Below are 18,439 nucleotides of genomic sequence, written 5' to 3' on the forward strand. Positions count from 1 at the left end.
ATTCTTTCAATAATTTCTATTTTAGCTTCTGCTTCTAGAATATCAGGGCAATTTTCCCTCACAATCTCTTGGAGGATGGTGTCTAAGCTTTTGTTTCGGTCATGGTTTTCAGGTAGTTCAGTGATTTTCAAATTATCTCTCCTAGATTTATTTTCTAGGTCAGCTGTTTTTCCAAGGAGATATTTCACATTGCCCTCTATTTTTTCATTCAAATGGATTTGCTTTACTGTGTCTTGGTTTCTCATAAGGTCACTAGCTTCCAATTGTTCAATCCTAATTCTTAGGCAGTTATTTTCATCAGTTTTTTAATCTCCTTTTCCATTTGGCTTTTCAAACTGTTGACTTTTTTCTCATGACTCTACTGCATCGCTCTCATTTCCCTTTCCATTCTTTCCTCCTTTTCTCTACATCTTCTTTCTATTTCTCCTCCTTTCTCTTCAAAGTCCCTTTTGGGAGCTTCCATGGCCTGAGACCAGTTCATATTTTTCTTGGAAGCTTTGGATGTTGGAGCTTTGACCCTGTTATTATCTTCTTCTTCTGAGGTTGTATTGTGGTCTACCTTACCCCCAAAGAAGTTTTCAATGGTCTTCTGCTTTCTCTGCCTACTCATCCTGGCTTACTATTTCTTGGCTTTTAACTCCTTCTTAAAGTGTGGCACTGCTTCCAGGACACACTGTTCAAGCTACAGCATGGCCCAGGGGATGGTTGGGCTTCTTCTCAGCCTGCCTGGCCTCACTTTCATTTGATTTTAAACTCTCCACTGCGGGGTGGGGGGTGGGGGGTGGGGCTGCTTTTCGGCTCCACTCCTGTTCTCAGCTTCAGAGGGTCCCAGGTGTTTTGGGTTGGGGGGGGGGCAGACTTTAATCTCACCTGGCCTGTTCTCAGGTCTGGAGATAACCTCAGGCCTACTTTACTAAGCAACCAACCAGCAAAGCTTTCTGTGGTGTGGTTCTCAGCTTCCGATGAGACTGCTCCCCTCCCCCACCTGGGTGTCCCACAGCTCAGGATTTCTTCCTGGTTGCCCGCTGGGGTGGGACAGTCGAATCCTTCCCCCCAGTCCACTAGTACCCCTGCATTTACCCCCCCCCCCCCGGGGCCAGCCATTCAGTCCGACCGCGCGCTTGGTTCCAGAAGATGCCGGTGCTGCAGCCAATTCAGAGGCACTGGGGAAATTCCTCTGGCGGGTATCTGGTGTGTTGGCCCAATTGCAGGGTTAGGCTTTATTCGTGGCCCAGCACGGCCCCCTGAACTCTATCTATAGCTGGAGAAAACTCTCAGCCCGTATTTTTGTGTGTTTTTCTGCCCCAAGGGTTCTTTTATTGCTATTTTTGGGGTTATTGTATCAGGAACCCTGTGGGTTTAATGTCTTTCCTCTGCCATCTTGGCTCTGCCCTGTGGTTACCTGCACACCAAAAGACAACATCAGAAGAACATTAGTGGGGGCAGAGCCAAGATGGCAGAGGAAAGATATTAAACCTATAGGGCTCCTGATACAATTAACATATTTTTCATAATTATAACTTTCAATAGTCAAAATCTAAATGCATGTTGCTGCTTCACAGGATTCATTATTCATTCATACTGTTTATAGAATGAGATATTGGCCTAAACCAGTTTTCCCCAACCTTCTTGTCAAATATGGAATTCTTCCCTCAGTAATTTATGTTATTGGGCTTATCAAATACCGATTACTGTTTTTAGTTGGAAAGACTACTAGACCTGGACAGTAAGATTCATGTTCCTCAGTTCAGATCTGACTTCAGACACTAGCTGCATGACCCTGGGCAAGTCACTTAACCCTGTTTGCCTCATTTTCCTCACTTGTAAAATAACTGGAGAAAGAAATGGTAAACCATTCCAGTATGTTTGTCAAGAAAACCTCCAAATGTGGTCACAGACAGTCAGACATGACTGAAATGACTGAGCAACAAGAAAATTGTCAAAACTATTTGGTAATGGTTTTAAAATCCCAGAAAAATAAATGAGGGCCTTTTAATTTAAAAGTAAAAATTTTTTTTAAAAACCAACTAAAAACAATTAGTATCAAACCCAGGATTTGCACCCAGGCCCTACCCAGCTGGAAAAACAGAGAGAAAGTGTGGTATAGTGTGTGCACTGCCATCCAGAGGCCTGGGTGCAAATCCTGGGTTTGATACTAATTGTTGTGACTCTAGAGAAGTCCCTTAACCTATGTTAATCACAGTTTCTAGCATGTGTGCAGAATTGAAATAATAACAAAAAAATTATGGCTTAAGTTAATTTACAGAGTTAGTGGTATACTAATCAAATTACTGAGGAGCTAGCTACTCTTTAAAGCTAGACAAGATGAAAAAAATATGCATTAGGAAAAATAAAAAGGTTTAGAGTCACCATGAAAAAATACAAATAAAAGACTTGTGCTCCAGACTTCATTAACAGACTTCAAACTATTTTATAAAGCAGTAATTATCAAAACTAGGGCAGCTAAGTGGTATGGTGGAAAGACTACTAGACCTGGACAGTAAGATTCATATTCCTCAGTTCAGATCTGGCTTCAGACACTAGCTGCATGACCCTGGGCAAGTCACTTAACCCTGTTTGCCTCATTTTCCTCACTTGTAAAATAACTGGAGAAAGAAATGGTAAACCATTTCAGTATGTTTGTCAAGAAAACCTCCAAATGTGGTCACAGACAGTCAGACATGACTGAAATGACTGAGCAACAAGAAAATTGTCAAAATTATTTGGTAATGGTTTTAAAATCCCAGAAAAATAAATGAGGGCCTTTTAATTTAAAAGTAAAATTTTTTTTAAAAACCAACTAAAAACAGTAATCAGCATTTGATAAGCCCAACAACATAAATTACTGAGGGAAGAATTTCATATTTGACAAGAAGGTTGGGGAAAACTGGTTTAGGCCAATATCTCATTCTATAAACAGTATGAATGAATAATGAATCCTGTGAAGCAGCAACATGTATTCAGATTTTGACTATTGAGAGTTATAATTATGAAAAATATGTTAATTGGTTCCAGCCCAATGGAAATATGCGGTTTGAATTAGAAAAATGTGTCCACTTCATGGAATTCATTATTCTCACTAATTGGGCCCTAGTAAACCACAATAAGCTCAAAATTGATACCCAAGCTGTGTGTAAAAGGTCGCATCATAAAATATGAGAACAAAACTAGGTTAAGTACCTTTCATAATGATGAAGGGGAGAAATTTTCTAATCTTGACCCTTAAAGATTTTCAAAAATTGAAAGCATAAAAAGGCAAATTTGGCTGAACCAATAATGTGTAATAATGATGGAATGGTAGTGTGAGGTTAGGTTGTGAAATTTTAAAAAATGTTATTTTACTTTGAAATAAACAAGTATGTATTTTATTTTCTAACTCTTCACCTTCCCCCTGGGAAAAAAACAACAACCAAAAAACAACCAACCTCCTAACAAATGTGTCTAACCAAGCAAAACAAAACAAATCCCACAGTGACTATATCCAAAAACCTAGTCTTATTCTGCACCATGAATCTATCATCTCTTTCCAGTAGGTGTCATAGATTATCATCAGTCTTCTGGAATCATGGTTGGCCATTGCATTGCTCAGAGATCTTAAGTCTTTCAAAGTTCTTTGCCTTTACAGTGTAGCTATTACTGCAAAAATCATCCTTTTACATCTTGTTCACTTTGCATCCAATCCAACCAGGTTCTTCTGAATGCTTCCCTGTCATCATTTCCTTTTTTATGGGGGTAGGGGTGGGGTGGGACAATGAAGGTTAAGGGACTTGCCCAAGGTCACATAGCTGGTAAGTGTAAAGTGTCTGAGGTCACATTCAAACTCAGGTCCTCCTGAATCCAAGGCCAGTGTTTTATCCACTGTGCCACCTATCTGCCCCCTATCATAATTTCCTATTAATATTGTGAAGGGTTTTAGATGCCAAACAGAGAAGCTTGTATTTGATCGTGGAGGTAATAGGGACCTAGGGGAATTTATTGAGTAGGGGAATGATGTGGCCTGATCTGTACTTGACCTACTTTGGCCTCAAAACTCCCTCAACTGTGTTGGTTCTTCCGTTTCTGGTCTTAAGATAATTTTTCTTGATACAGAATATGGAAGCAAAAGAAGGTTGCACAATTGTTATCTCTCTGTTGTGTATAAACATGAAGCCATCAGCCTCGAGTAGGAGCCTATCCTTTTTTATGTTCCTCTTCTTGTATCCAAAATAGCTCAGGGCTGGTACTTAGCATTTTGGTCAAGTTTCAGTTCATCCCTACGCTTTGATCTTGGTGATAGTCGTGATATTAGAATCATGGCTCTCTTTTGTATTTCTCCTCCCTCTGGGTCCTTTTCCTTCTTTTATATATAGTCTTTCAAAATCTGAGTTCAGAGAGCAACTTTGTAGACACATCTGTGCTTTTAGATACGTCTCTCTTTTCTTCCTCATTAGGATCATATTTAGTTGTATTACGCAGAGGAGGGAGAGGTGCCCTGGATTTTTAAGGCTCCCATCTCTCTTGGGCATTGCCCTCTAGGGCAGCTAGGTGGTGCAGTAGATAGGGGCCTTGAGTCAGGAAGACTCATTTTTTGCTAGTTCAAATCTAACTTCAGACTCTTACTAGTTGTGTGACCCTGGGCAAGTCACTTAACTCTGTTTGCCTCAGTTCCTCATCTGTAAAATGAGCTGAAGAAGGAAATGGTAAATCACTCCACTGTCTTTGCCAAGAAAACCCCAAATGGGGAGCAGCTAGGTGGTGCAGTGGATAAAGCACCGGCCCTGGATTCAGGAGTACCTGAGTTCAAATGTGGCCTCAGACACTTGACATTTACTAGCTGTGTGACCCTGGGCAAGTTACTTAACCCTCATTGCCCCCCAAAAAGAAAGAAAGAAAACCTCAGATGAGATCACGAAGAGTCGGACATGCCTGAAATGACTGAACGATAACAATAACAATCCCTCTTGAGACATCTTTTTTTTCTTCTCTCTCGGGGCAATAAAGTTTGCCTAGGGTCACACAGCTAGTAAGTGTTAAATTTCTGAGGCTGGATTTGAACTCAGGTCCTCCTGAATCCAGGGCCTGTGCTTTATCCATGGTGCCACCTAGCTGCCCCTGGAACCACTTCCTTCTTCCTTTCTTTCTTTCTTTCTTTCTTTCTTTCTTTCTTTCTTTCTTTCTTTCTTTCTTTCTTTCTTTCTTTCTTTCTTTCTTTCTTTCTTTCTTTCTTTCTTTCCTTCCTTCTTTCTTTCTTTCCTTCTTTCTTTCTTTCCTTCCTTCTTTCTTTCCTTCTTTCTTTCTTTCCTTCTTTCTTTCCTTCTTTCTTTCTTTCTTTCCTTCTTTCTTTCCTTCTTTCTTTCTTTCCTTCTTTCCTTCTTTCTTTCTTTCTTTCTTTCTTTCTTTCTTTCTTTCTTTCTTTCTTTCTTTCTTTCTTTCTTTCTTTCTTTCTTTCTTTCTTTCTTTCTTTCTTTCTTTCTTTCTTTCTTTCTTTTTCTGGGACAATGAGGATTAAGTGACTTGCCCAGGGTCACACAGGTAGTAAGTGTTAAGTGTCTGAGGCTGAATTTGAACTCAGGTCCAGGGCCAGTGCTTTATCACTTAAGCTTCTTTTTGTATATTTTCTTCTCTCACTAGATTGTAAGCTCCTTGAGAATAAGGACTGTCTTTCTTTTTTTTATACTTGTATCCCCAGCTCAGTAAAGTGCCTGGTTTATACTAGGCCCTTAATAAATATTTATTGAGTTGAATTGAAGGGTAAAAGCTCTGGGATTATCTTATCTTTTGATTTTTAAAAATTGTTAATAGTTCATTTTATTTCTCTATCACCCATATTTCCCAATAAATCCTTTTCTCTCCTCCCAGAAGGCCATCCCTTATAACAAAGTATAAAAAGAAAAGAAGAGCCCCCCAACTTTGGCAAACCTAGCCCAAAATGATGTCAACCAAGTCTGACATTATATGAAGAGTTTAATCATGTTTCTCTTTCGATGGACTTGTAGAAACCTGCCTTCCTAAATAAAACAACTACAGTTCACACATATTTAATTCTTTAAAAATTTACAAACCATCTCCCCTCCCCCACCAACTACCCTGTGGTCCTCAGAATAACAATAACAACATTTAACAGTTAACATTAATTTAGTGCTTTAAAGTTTCCAAAAGGTTATTCAGAAATTGTCTCGTTGAGTTCCCATAGCCACTCTGTCACCCGCATTTTATAGATGAGGAAATGGAGGCTGGGGGTGGTTGGTGGTGGTAAGTGATTGTGGTCGCACAGGTGGTTATTGTCTAAAATAGGATTTCAAACCCAGGGCTGCTTGATTTTAAGTTCTCACCAGTCACTGTTCCGGCTTTCTCTCCTCCACTGTCCTAAGGGAAGCTAATCCTCTCCCAGCCTGTCTTCCACATCCTCAGTCAATTCTTGCTGGTCAGAAGACAGCCCCAGGAAGTACTTTCCTGTATTGCTTCTCCACCTTCTGAAAGCTGAAATGGCCAGCAGAGTAAAAATGGGCCCGATGATGAATTCCTAAAGAGTAGAGTGAGGCCGTGGCCAGCCTTTAGTGAGATAAGGTCACAGGGGGAAGCCCATTACCTCCTTAGGCAGTCTACTACTTATGACCACGCTTAGGATTTCCTAACATATTTCCTAATGGTTAGGAAGTTTTTCTTGCCCTCTGTGCTAAACCTCCAGCCGCTTTGCTTCATCCCACTGCTGCGTCATGCTCCCTGGGGACAGTCAGAGCAAATCAAATCTCGCTTCCTCCTGTTTGCCCTTGAATTCCTTGAAGAGCTATCACTCCCTCAACAGCCCTCACCCCTTTTTTTCTTCAGGCTAAACATCCCTGGTTTTTCCCCGCTTCAGCCTCTCAGCCACAGTCCATTCTTGGACAGGCTGATAGAATCACTTTCCTAATCCTTAGTTCTCAACACATCCTTGCTTTGCTCAAAACCTCTCAGTGGTTCCCTGTCTCTGAAAGGTTCTTTTCCTCTCAGGGTAATAATGAACCATTATACTATTTTTGGGGGAGGCAATTGGGGTGAAGTGACTTGCCCAGGGTCACACGGCTAGTAAGTATCTGAGGTTGGACTTGGATTCAGGTCCTCCCAACTCCAGGGCTGGTGTGCTATCCACCGTATCACTCAGCTGCCCCATAACCATTATTTTTGCTAAGCAAAGGTCCGTAGAGAACAGCCCTTCCTTAATGCTTTCATGAACAGAAAGCAAAAAGCAGCCCCAAGGGAAGTCCTCTAAGTTGGAGAAGCCCCAGTCCAAGAGGTAGGGCAGTCCAGCCAATCCACTTGTGGGGGAGTTCACTTTGGCTCCTCTAGGTTTGGGTCAGAGCATCCTGGCCTGCCCTGCTCCTCAAGGCCCCCGGTACTCTTCAGCTTGGTGCTCAAGCTGACTCCACCCGGATGTTGAAAGGATCCCAGGGCATGTAGCACATTTCCAAGACCGCCTGGCTAGGGCAGTTGTTGGTACATAAAGCAAGTATATAGAGTGGAGTCAGGGGTCACATCCTGCCTGTCCATCACCATGTTATTGACACAAAAGCCCTCTTACCTACTCCATAGAGTCTTTGGGTTGTCCTCGTCAGACACTCTCAGTGGTTGTCTTTTGTCCCTAGGATAAAAACCAGAATATTTAGCCTGACGTTTGAGGTTCTTTCCAGATTACCTCCCCAGCCTTATCTCACTCTAGAGAGAGAGAAGTGATAGAGTGTTGGACCTGATTTCAAATCCTGCCTTAAGACACTAGCAATGTGACCTTCCTAAGCCTCAGTTTCTGCATTTGTAAAATGAGCTAATAATAGCCCCTCCCTTATGGAGTTATTGTGAGGAGTATCTCAGATGAGATCCTATATGGAGAGTGAACTTTAAAGTGCCTTATAAATGCTCATTGATGTTATTTTTATTGTTTCCCCTTAATGTACTCTTTCCATCCAAACTGGACTTTTAAGAGGTCCCCTATGTCACCCTGTACCATCTTGGCTCTTTGTATTTGGACATTTTGCCTGGCCCTCTCCTTTGTCAGTCGATAAACATTTATGAAGTACTTACTATAAGCCAGGAACTGTGCTAAGCTCTAGGGATAGAATGAAAGATAAAAGACTGTGCCTGTTCCTAGGGAGTTCACAGTCTAATTTTTTTTTTTTTTAGTGAGGCAATTGGGGTTAAGTGACTTGCCCAGGGTCACACAGCTAGTAAGTGTTAAGTGTCTGAGGCCATATTTGAACTCAGGTACTCCTGACTCCAGGGCCGGTGCTCTATCCACTGTGCCACCTAGCTGCCCCCACAGTCTAATTTGAGACAACATGAAGCAATTATGTCCAAACAAACTATATATAGGATGAATTGGAAATAATCAACGGATGGAGGAAATTAGCATTAGGGGAGATAGGGAAAGGCTTCTTGTAGAAGATAGGATTGTAACAGGACTTGAAGGAAGCAGGAAGCCATGAGGTGCCAAGGAGGGAGAACATTCCAGGCATGGCCAGAGGAAGTGCCCAGGGTCAGGAAGAGAAATGCTTTGTGTGAGGAACAGGTAGGGGGCCAGTCTCACTGGACTGCAAGGCACATGTTTGTGAACATGGTTGATGTCTCCTGTAAGAATTTAAGCTTTTTGAGAGCAAGGACTTTGCCTCTTTTCATCTGAATTCCAAGAACCTAGCATGGTATTGGGTATATAGTCAGTGTTTGATAAATGTCTGTGAAGTTGAATGAAGAAAAGAAAGCTCCGGACAAATTTGTTTTGGAGTTAGGATTGGAACTCACGCTTCTTCCATTGGTTGGGGGTGGGGGTAATATATCAGATGCTCACTCCTCTAATTTCCCTAAGAGATATATACTCTCGGGCAGCTAGGTGGCACAGTGGATAAACCACCAGCCCTGGATTCAGGAGGACCTGAGTTCAAATCCAGCCTCAGACACTTGACACTAGCTGTGTGACCCTGGGCAAGTCACTTAACCCCCATTGTCCCGCAAAAAACAAAACAAAACAAAAAGAGAGATATACACTCTCCTACCTGGTCCCTAATACCTTAGACCAAAGAAAACTGTCTCAGCCATCATGTTGTGCTCAAAGAACCACTTCCCTTGGGCATCGAACCATTTTTCAAGGGGAAAAATTAGACAGTTGACCTTAAAGGCCTGTTTTGCAATAGAAAACTTTTAGAGGCAAACACTCAGCAAAACAGACTCCTCCACTGGTAGGCCCTTCTTGGTTGTTATGCATTACATAATGCTTTTCCCACCCTCTCACTTATCACTCAAATACAGGCGAGAGAAGCAGAGGTTCCTCTTTGAAGAACCAGATGTACCAGCACCATGCAGGGCAGAGGAATTGCTCTTCTCCTGGGTGAGTGTGAGGCCAGCTTGCTGACTTGGTTCTGGTAGGCCTAGGGGTAGGGAAGGAGCCACTCATTCACTATATGACTTGGGACAAAGCTCTTTCTTTTCTCGGGGCCTGAATTTCCCTAGCCTTGGTAACAAGAGGGTCAGGATTAGGTTTTTAGAGCTGGAAGGACGTCTAACCCAATCCCTTCATTTTATAGAGGAATAAACAGGGTCAACTTCTCTACATATACCTTTGATCCCATCCCCTCCTATCTTCTCCAGATTGTCACCACTATCAGCCCCTTTCTTATTCTTGGTTCTTCATTCTCTCCCTCTCTACTGCTTTCTCCCCTGTTATCAATAAGCATGCCCAAGTCTCTCAAATCCTTAAAAAAAACCCTCACTAGAGCTTATCATCTCCACTAACTAGCATCTTCTTTTCTTCCTTTCTCCTCTGAAGTCTTTGAAAAAAGCTTTCTACATTTAGGACCTCCATTTCCTCTTCTCTTAAGTCCTGGTAAATTTATTTTCTGACCTAATCACTTAACTGAAATTGTTCTCTCCAGAGTTACCAACAGTCTCTATCTCTTTTTAGGCAATCAGGGTTAAGTGACTTGCCCAGGGTCACACAGCTAGTAAGTGTCTAAGGGTAGACTCGAACCCAGGTCCTCCTGACTTCAGGGCCAGTGCATTATCCTTTACACCACATAGCTAACCTCCAACAGTCTTTTAATTCAATCTAATGGCTTCTTCCCAATCCTCCTCCACCTTGGACTTTCTGCATCATTTGATACTGTTGACCATTTCCTCTTGGATGTTCTCTCTTCTTTGGGATTTTAGGACACCACTCTCTCCTGGTTCTCCTCTCTGATGCTTCTTTTTCAGGTTCCTTTGTTAGTTTTTCACCCATGTAATCTCCACTAATGAGGGATGAACCCCAAGGCTCTTCCTGAGCCAAATTTCTCTTTTCTTTCTATATTTTCTCTCTTGTTGACTTCATCAGCTCCCATGATGGTGCAGTGGATAGAACATGACTTGAAGTCAGGAAGACATGAGTTCAAATCTAACCTCAGATACCTGCTAGTTGTGTGACCCTGGGAAAAGTCACTTAACTTCAGTTTCCTAAGCTGTAAAAATTGGGATAATGACAGCACCTACCACCCAAAGTTGCTGTGAAGATCAGATGAGAAATTTTTTATAAGTCATGTAGCACAATGCCTGGCACATAGTAGGTATTTAATAAATACTTGTTTCCTTCCTTCCATGGATTCAATGGCCAATTTTATTCAGATGACTTCCAGATCTATATATCCAGCCCTAGACTTTTTCCTTGGTGACAGTCTTGCAATGCAAACTACTTTGGATATTTCCTTTTGGGAGGGGCAGGGCAATGAAGGTTAAGTGACTTGCCCAGGATCACACAGCTAGTAAGTGTCAAGTGTCTGAGGCCAGATTTGAACTTAGGTCCTCCTGAATCCAGGGCTGGTGCTTTATCTACTGTGCCACCTAGCTGTCCCTACCTTTGGATATTTCCAACTGAATCTCTCAGGGATTTAAAAAACTCAATATGACCCAAGCACAATGTATTATATTACACCAAAACCAATCCACCTAACTTATTACTGTCTGGGTCACCACCATCTTCCCAGTGACCCAGGTTTGCAGACTCAGGTATACCCTCTCTCATCCCACATATTCTATCTCTTGTCAAACGTTGTTGTTTCTCTCTTCATAACATCTCTCACATATATCCCCTTGGTCCTCTCCACTCACACAGCCACTCCCTAGTCCCTCATCACCTCTGGAATAGATGATTGCAAATGGTCTTTTATTTGGTCTCCTTACTTCATTTCATCCTTCCAACAGACCCCAAAGAGAATTTCCCTAAGTGTAGGTTTCATCCTGTCATCCCCACCCCTGCTTAAGAAACTCCAGTGGCTCCCTATTGTCCCAAGGATCCTTTGACATTTAATTCTCTTCATCACCTGGCCCTTTCTTATCTTTCCAGTCTTCTAACACTTCACCTCCCTTCTTGCCCTCTGAAATGTAGCCATACAGGTTGATACCTCACACTCATTTCTCATCTTCGTACCTTTGCATTATCTAGACACCAGTCCTAGAATACATTCCCTCTTCTCTGTCACCTCTTGGAAACCCTGTTTGTTTTAAAGATTCAGTTCAAGGGCTACCATCTACACCTTTCCCAATTCCCCCAGTTTCTAGAGGCGTCTCTTCCCAAAATAAAGTGTATATATTTAGTATATTTTCTGGATATACTGTATGTATATATTATTGCTTTCATTAGAATCTTTTTAAAAAATAATAATACAGAATCCGTACTGACAATTCCAAAAGAGATATGTGTTTTTTGGACATGGCTAATGTAGGAATTGTTTTGCTAGACCATGCAGCTATGTATTGACAGATTTCTTTTTACTTTTAAAATTTATTTAATGGGAGGGAGTAGTTGGAAGAACAGATTACTAAAAAAAATACTTGTTACTTGAAAAATAGATACTTGTTCCTTGAAAATAAACTATTAAAAATATGAGCTATGGGCAGCTAGGTGGCACAGTGGATAGAGCACCAGCCCTGGATTCAGGAAGACCCGAGTTCAAATCTGGTCTCAGACACTTAACCCTTACTAGCTGTGTGACCCTGAACAAGTCACTTAACCTGAATTGCCTCACACACACAAAAATGTGACCTCCTTGAAAATGGTTCTTTTTCATTTTTGTCTTCATAGCTCCAATACTTAAAAACTGCCTCATGCATAGTAAATATTTGATAAATTTTTGTTGATTGGTTAAGTCACTAATCCAAGATCACACAGCTAGTAAACTTCAGGGGCAGGATTAAAATCCAGGTTCTGTGCCTCCTGAGCCAGAATGCTACATCATGCTGACTCCTTACAGGTGAAGAAAGAATTGGATTAGAAACTTTGAATTGGAACAGCCCTCAAGGGGGCATTTAGTCCAACCTGTTTTTGAGCAGGAATCCTTTTTTTTTTTTTAAATTAATAAAGTATTTTATTTTTTTTCCATTACATGTAAAGATAGTTCTCAACCTTTGTTTATACAAGCTTTACAATTTCAGATTTTTCTCCCTCCCTCCCCTCCCTCCCCCCCTCCCCTAGACAGCAGGTAATCTCATATAGGTTTTATATATATATATATATATATATATATATATATATATATATATATATATATATATATATATATACACACACACACACACAATAACATTAATCCTATTTCTGCATTAGTCATGTTATAAGAGAAAAAAAATCAGAGAAATGATGGAAAACCTCAAAATAGAAAAAAACCAACAGCATCAAAAACAAAAGAAATAGTATGGTTCATTTAGCATCTATACTCCGCAGTTCTTTTTTATTTTTTATTTTTCCTGGATTTGGAGATCCTCTTCCATCACGAGTTCCCTGGACCTCTTCTGTGCCATTGCATTGGTGAGAAGAATATAGTCCATCACAGTAGATCAACACTCAATGTTGATGTTACTGTGTACAATGTTCTTCTAGTTCTGCTCATCTTACTCATCATCAGCCCACGCAAGACCCTCCAGGTTTCTCTGAACTCCTCCTGAGCAGGAATCCTTTAACAAGTGGGTATGTAGCCTCTACTTGAAGACCTCTGGTTTTATGATCCCTCATGACCTTCTGAAGCAGTCCATTTTGCTTTTGATTGGCTCTAAGGGTCGGGGCAATTGAAATCTGCAACTTCCTTTGTTGCTTGGCTGAAAGGGGTCCAGAGAGTCCCTTTAGCTCTGATATTCTGTGATCCTGATGTCTGGTCAGAGTATGGCGATGGTGGGAAGGTAGATAGCTTCAGGACAAAAGAGAGGGCTCTAGTCTGGAGACAGGAGATCTGGATGCTCCTCTGTCTGGGCGTGCTGACTCCCTTGTGCCAGGGCACAGCTTCAGGAAGACATTGAGCCGTGGGCTTTCAGAGCCAGGAAGGAACATCCAACCAACTCCCTTTACAATAGGGGAAACTGAGGCCTAGAGAAAGAAAGGGATTTCCCCAAGGTGATGAGGCTAGTGTAGGGGGGATCGCCATCTGAAATATTGCTGATAGAAATGGTGTGTCTGCCTCAGTTGGCAGGATACATTATTCTAGTCCTAGGGCCTTCTCCCCCATCTTGACCATTCCTTCCTTTTTACTGCTGAGTTAACAGCTAACCGGTAGAGCCTGTTCCTCTCAGATAAGAACAAACTACTAATTCAAGCCCTAAAAGCTCATTCCCACTCCCCAAAATTTCCTTCCTTTTTCCCTGCTGAGTCAACAGAGGTTTTCTAAAGTTAGAGAACAAAGGATTGTCAATTCTCAGGGTCTGGCTGTCCCACAGGGTGGGGGCAGCAGTGGTGCCACATCTGGGGGGGAAAGGGGGGTGGTCTATATGTTTAGAAATGTCAGTGAAGAATGTGAACCCATATGGGGGAGGGACCTTGCGTTAGATCTAGGATAAAAGGGGGGGGACTTCACTGGAACACATTGTACCTGCAAGGGGTACTTGCCCATCCTTGCAAGGTCAAGAATAAATGGCCTTCCTGCTTTGCACCAGACCAGGAGTCCTGTCTCAGTTTATCTGTTTCTTACAATTGCCATCTATACAGGACTAAAATTCTAGCTAAACTGTCTAAAAATCTATTGAGTGGTCGCCATAAATTAAAAACTTTAGCAAGAGTTTTTAGACTTTTAAGCATTTATTAAGGTGCATTAGGATCTAGTGATCAGTGAGAAAGAGGCTGAGATTCGTTCAACTATATATCTCAGGGAGGCAGCATCTCAGCTCCACTCAAACTGAGGTCCCGGGCAAAAGCAAGAGCCCTCGACCCTTCCTCCTCCCAGAAGCCTCCTCTCCAACTGGAAACAAGGCCATCCACACACACACACACAGCTCGAAGCTAATTGGCTGGTAGCTTTGATTGACAGAACTAACAGGCAGCTCTACAGATGCAAGCCGGCCAGCTTCCAGGCATGGCTTGTCCTCACATGGTTTCTCCTCATGGCAGAGCTCCCCTACAGTATCTCTCCAGCAGGGGGTGTCATTCCAATTCTCACACTAGTAAGGGGCAGAGCCAGGATTCAATCTCAGGGCTTCTTATTTTTAGTCTATTGTTATTTCTGCCACTTAATGATTTTTTTTTTACTATAGTCACTTCATTTATTTATTTTCAGCAACAAACATTTATTTTATTTTCCAGTTACATATAAGGGTAGTTTTCAACATTCATTTTTACAAGATTTAGAGTTCCAAATTTTTCTCCCTCCCTCTCCTCCCCCCTCCATAAGATTGCAACCAGGTTATATATGTACAATCCACAAGTATTCCTTTTTTCAGTTCTTTCTATAGGGGTGCATAGTAAGCTTCCTCATTAGTTCCTTGGGATTGTTTTGGATCATTGCACTGCTGAGAGTAGCTAAGTCATTCACAATTGCTCATTGAACAATACTGCTGTCACTACGCACAATGTCCTCCCAGCTCTGCTCACTTCACTATACATCGATGTTCATGAGTCTTTCCAGGTTTTTTTGGGATCATCCTGTTTGTCATTTCCTGTAGCACAAGACCATTACGCTACAATCATATAGCACATCTTTTTCCATCATTCCTCAATTGATAGACATTCCCTTGTTTCTCAATTCTTAGCCTCCACCAAGAGTTGCTATAAATATTTTTTGTACAATTTTTCCCCCTTTTCTCTTTTTCATGATTACTATTGTTAACTGTTTCCTTCCCATCCTATTCCCTTCCCCATGATATTTATTCTATTATCCATCTTCTTCCATCCTATCACTCTTCAAAAGGGATTTGCTTCTGTCTGTCCCCTCCCCCACTCTGCCCTTCCTTCTTTTGCCCCTCTCTCTTTATCCCCTTCCCCTCCTATTTTCCTGCAGGGTTAGAGAGATTACTCCACCCAATTGAGTGGGTATGTTATTCCCTCCTTGAGCCAATTCTAATGAGATTGAGGTCTTTTAGTCAATTTTGATGAGTGTTAGGCTCATTTACTGCCCAGATTAAACAGATTATTCCACCCAGTTGGGTGTGTCTGTTAGTCCCTCCTTGAGGCAGCTCTGATGAGTTTAAGGTCTTTGAGCCTTTTCTGATGAGTGTAAAATTCATTTACTACCCTGCTCCTCTCCCACCTCTTCCCCCACTCCATAAGCCTTTTCCTGTTACTTTCCTGTAGGATTTCACTTCTGCCCTTCCCCCTCCCCCAGTGAATTTCCTTCACCCCTCTATTTAACCCTAAAGATGTCATCACATAGCTAAGTGACAAAGGGGACAAAGCATCACCCCTGGACCCAGGGGGATCCCAGCCAAAAACCCAGCCTCAGACACAAGACAGTCGCCCACTGTACAACCCCAGGTATGTCTCCCAGCTCCAATTTTTTTATGGTTCTCTAGGGTCTTGTATTTGAAAGTCAAATTTGCCATTCAGTTCAGGTCTTTTCATCACAAATATCTGAAAGTCTTCTTTTTCATTAAAGTCCAATTTTTTCTACTGAAAGATAATGCTGAGTTTTGCTGGGTAGGTTATTCTTGGTTGTAATCCCATTTCCTTTGCCCTTTGGAATATCATATTCCATGACCTCTGGTCCTTTAATGTAGAAGCTGCTATATCTTGTGCTATCCTGACTGGGGCTCCACAGTACTTGAATTCTTTCTTTTTGGCAGCTTGCAATATTTTCTCCTTGACCTGAGAGCTCTGGAATTTGGCTATAATATTCCTAGGAGTTTTCCTTTTGGGTTCTCTTTCTGGAGGTGATCGGTGGATTCTTTCCATTTCTATTTTAGCTTCTTCTTCTAGAATTTCAGGGCAATTTTCCCTGAGAATATCTTGGAAGATGATGTCTAAGCTCTTTCCTTGATCATGGTTTTCAGGTAGACCAATAATTTTCAAATTATCTCTCCTGTACCTATTTTCCAGGTCAGCAGTTTTCCCCAGAAGGTATTTCACATTGCCCTCTATTTTTTATTCATTTGGATTTGTTTTATTGTGTCTTGGTTTCTCATAAAGTCACTGGCTTCCATTTGTTCAATCCTAATTCTTAGGCAATTATTTTCATCAGAGAGCTTTTGTACCTCCTTTTCCATTTGGCCAATTTGACTTTTCAAGCTGTTGACTTTTTTCTCAAGTCTTTCCTGCATCACCCTCATTTCTCTTTCCATTTTTTCCTCTACCTCTCTAACTTTATCTTCAAAGTCCTTTTTGAGCACCTCTGTGGCCTGAGACCAATTTAATTTTTCTTGGAAGCTTTAGATATAGGGGCCCTGATGTTGACATCTTCCTCTGAGGGTGCCCCTTGGTCTTCCTTGTTACTGAAGAAACTTTCCATGGTCCTCACCTTTCTCTGTCTGCTCATCTTGCCTTTCTTTTACTAGACTTTTAGCTCCTTAAAGTGGGGCACTGTTTCCAGGCTGCAGTATCCCAAGCTTAAGAAGTCCCAGGTGGTATGATTTAAGGAGAATCAAGTTCTTCCCTCGCCCGGCCTGTTTCCTGGTCCTAGATGACCCCAGACTAACTTGCCAATCAACCAGCTTTGTGTGTTGTGGTTGTCAGCTCCAATGAGCCTGTGCCCCTCTCCCACCTGGGCCACTGCTACTCGAGCCTACCTCCTGGTTCTCAGCAGGGGTGTAAAATGCAAGTTCTGACTTAGCACCAGCATAGACCCCTGTAGTCTCCCCCCTGCCCAGGGCTGAGCCCACTCACCAGACTGTGAGCTTAGTTCCAGACGACACTGGTACTGCAGCTGATTCAGAGGCTCTGGGGGTCTCCTTCTCTGGTGAGGCCTTCCTGGGACGGGATCTGTGTCAGGGTGACTGTGAGGTTGGGCCCGACTCCTATATCAGCACAGCAGCTCCCTCCTTCTGACCTTCCAAGCTGTTCTTGGTTAGAAGATGATTTCAGCACATTCTCCTGTGGGTTTTGCTGCTCCAGGCATTTTCCTATGACCTTATTTGAATGTTTTTAGGAGTGATCATGTCCTGAGTTCGGGAGCTCACTGCCTTTCCTCTTGCCACTTAATGCTTGAACTTCCAGGAAAAGTTTTTTCATTCCACTGAATGTCAGGGATTGGAGCAGGCTGAAATGTGAGGTTTGGTTGGAGTTAGATATATTTTGATTCAGTGTACATGCACAGGATCTTAGGATTTAGAAGAGGAGTGGATTTAGGGATTATTGGTTAAACATCCTGATTTTACAGATGAGAAGATGGAGACCAAGGTCATCGTTTGGTCATTTCAGTCATGTCTGACTCTTTGTGACCCCATTTGGGGTTTTCTTGGCAAAGATACTGGAGTGGTTTGCCATTTCCTTCTCTAGCTCATTTTACAGATGAGGAAATGGAGAAAAAGAGAGTTAAGTGACTTGCTCAGGGTAACATAGCTAATTAGTGTCTGAGGCCAGATTTGAACTCACTTCTTCCTGACTCTAGTTTCAACCTAGGTCTTCTGAATCCAAGTCAAAAAGTCTTGCTATTTCTGTCCAGGCCAACTCTCACCTTCCATGAGCTTCTCCCCCTCCCCCTCCCCCCCTCCCCACCCCAAACAGGCTCAGTAGTTATCCAAAGTTACCTGGAGATGGATCCAGCTCTCCACCAGTCAAGGGATAATGTGATTTTTAGGTTGTATTAAGAAAGGCATATTTTCTAGGACTAGGGAAAGAAGAAAGGAAGGAGGCATTTAAAAAAATCCATTTATTTATTTATTTTTGTTTTTCTTGATCTTAATAGGATTTTATTTGTTCCAATTACATGTAAAGATAGTTTTCAACATTGGCTTTTATAAGATTTTGAGTTTCAAATTTTTCTCCCTCTCTCCCTTCCTTCCCCCCTCCCCAAGACAGAAAGCAATCTAATACAGGTTATTTATACACACACACACACACACACACACAATCACATTAAACTTATTTCTGCATTAGTTATGTGAAAAAATCAGAACAAAAGGGAAAAACCTCAACAAAGAAAAAACAAACAAACAAAAAGAAGTACAAATGGTATGGTTCAATCTGCATTCAGATTTCACATTTCTTTTTTCTGGATATGGAGTGCATTTCCCATCATGAATCCTTGTATTTCTGAGAAGAGCTAAGTCTATCACA

The 18,439-nt window shown here is 41.8% G+C and overlaps 1 protein-coding gene across 1 annotated transcript in view; it reads left to right on the forward strand.

The window, feature by feature from the left end:
• Positions 1–9,297: 9,297 nt before the first annotated feature.
• The window catches only part of LOC122754057 (adhesion G protein-coupled receptor E1-like), a 74,586-nt gene continuing 65,444 nt past the window's right edge, over positions 9,298–18,439 (forward strand). Inside the window, exon 1 of the mRNA XM_044002093.1 lies at positions 9,298–9,331. Within this exon, the coding sequence (XP_043858028.1) occupies positions 9,301–9,331 (31 nt within the window). The 5' untranslated portion in view covers positions 9,298–9,300. The remainder of the gene's footprint in view (positions 9,332–18,439) is intronic.

The sequence above is a fragment of the Dromiciops gliroides genome, chromosome 1 (genome assembly GCF_019393635.1).
Source record: "Dromiciops gliroides isolate mDroGli1 chromosome 1, mDroGli1.pri, whole genome shotgun sequence".
NCBI classification, from domain to species: domain Eukaryota; kingdom Metazoa; phylum Chordata; class Mammalia; order Microbiotheria; family Microbiotheriidae; genus Dromiciops; species Dromiciops gliroides.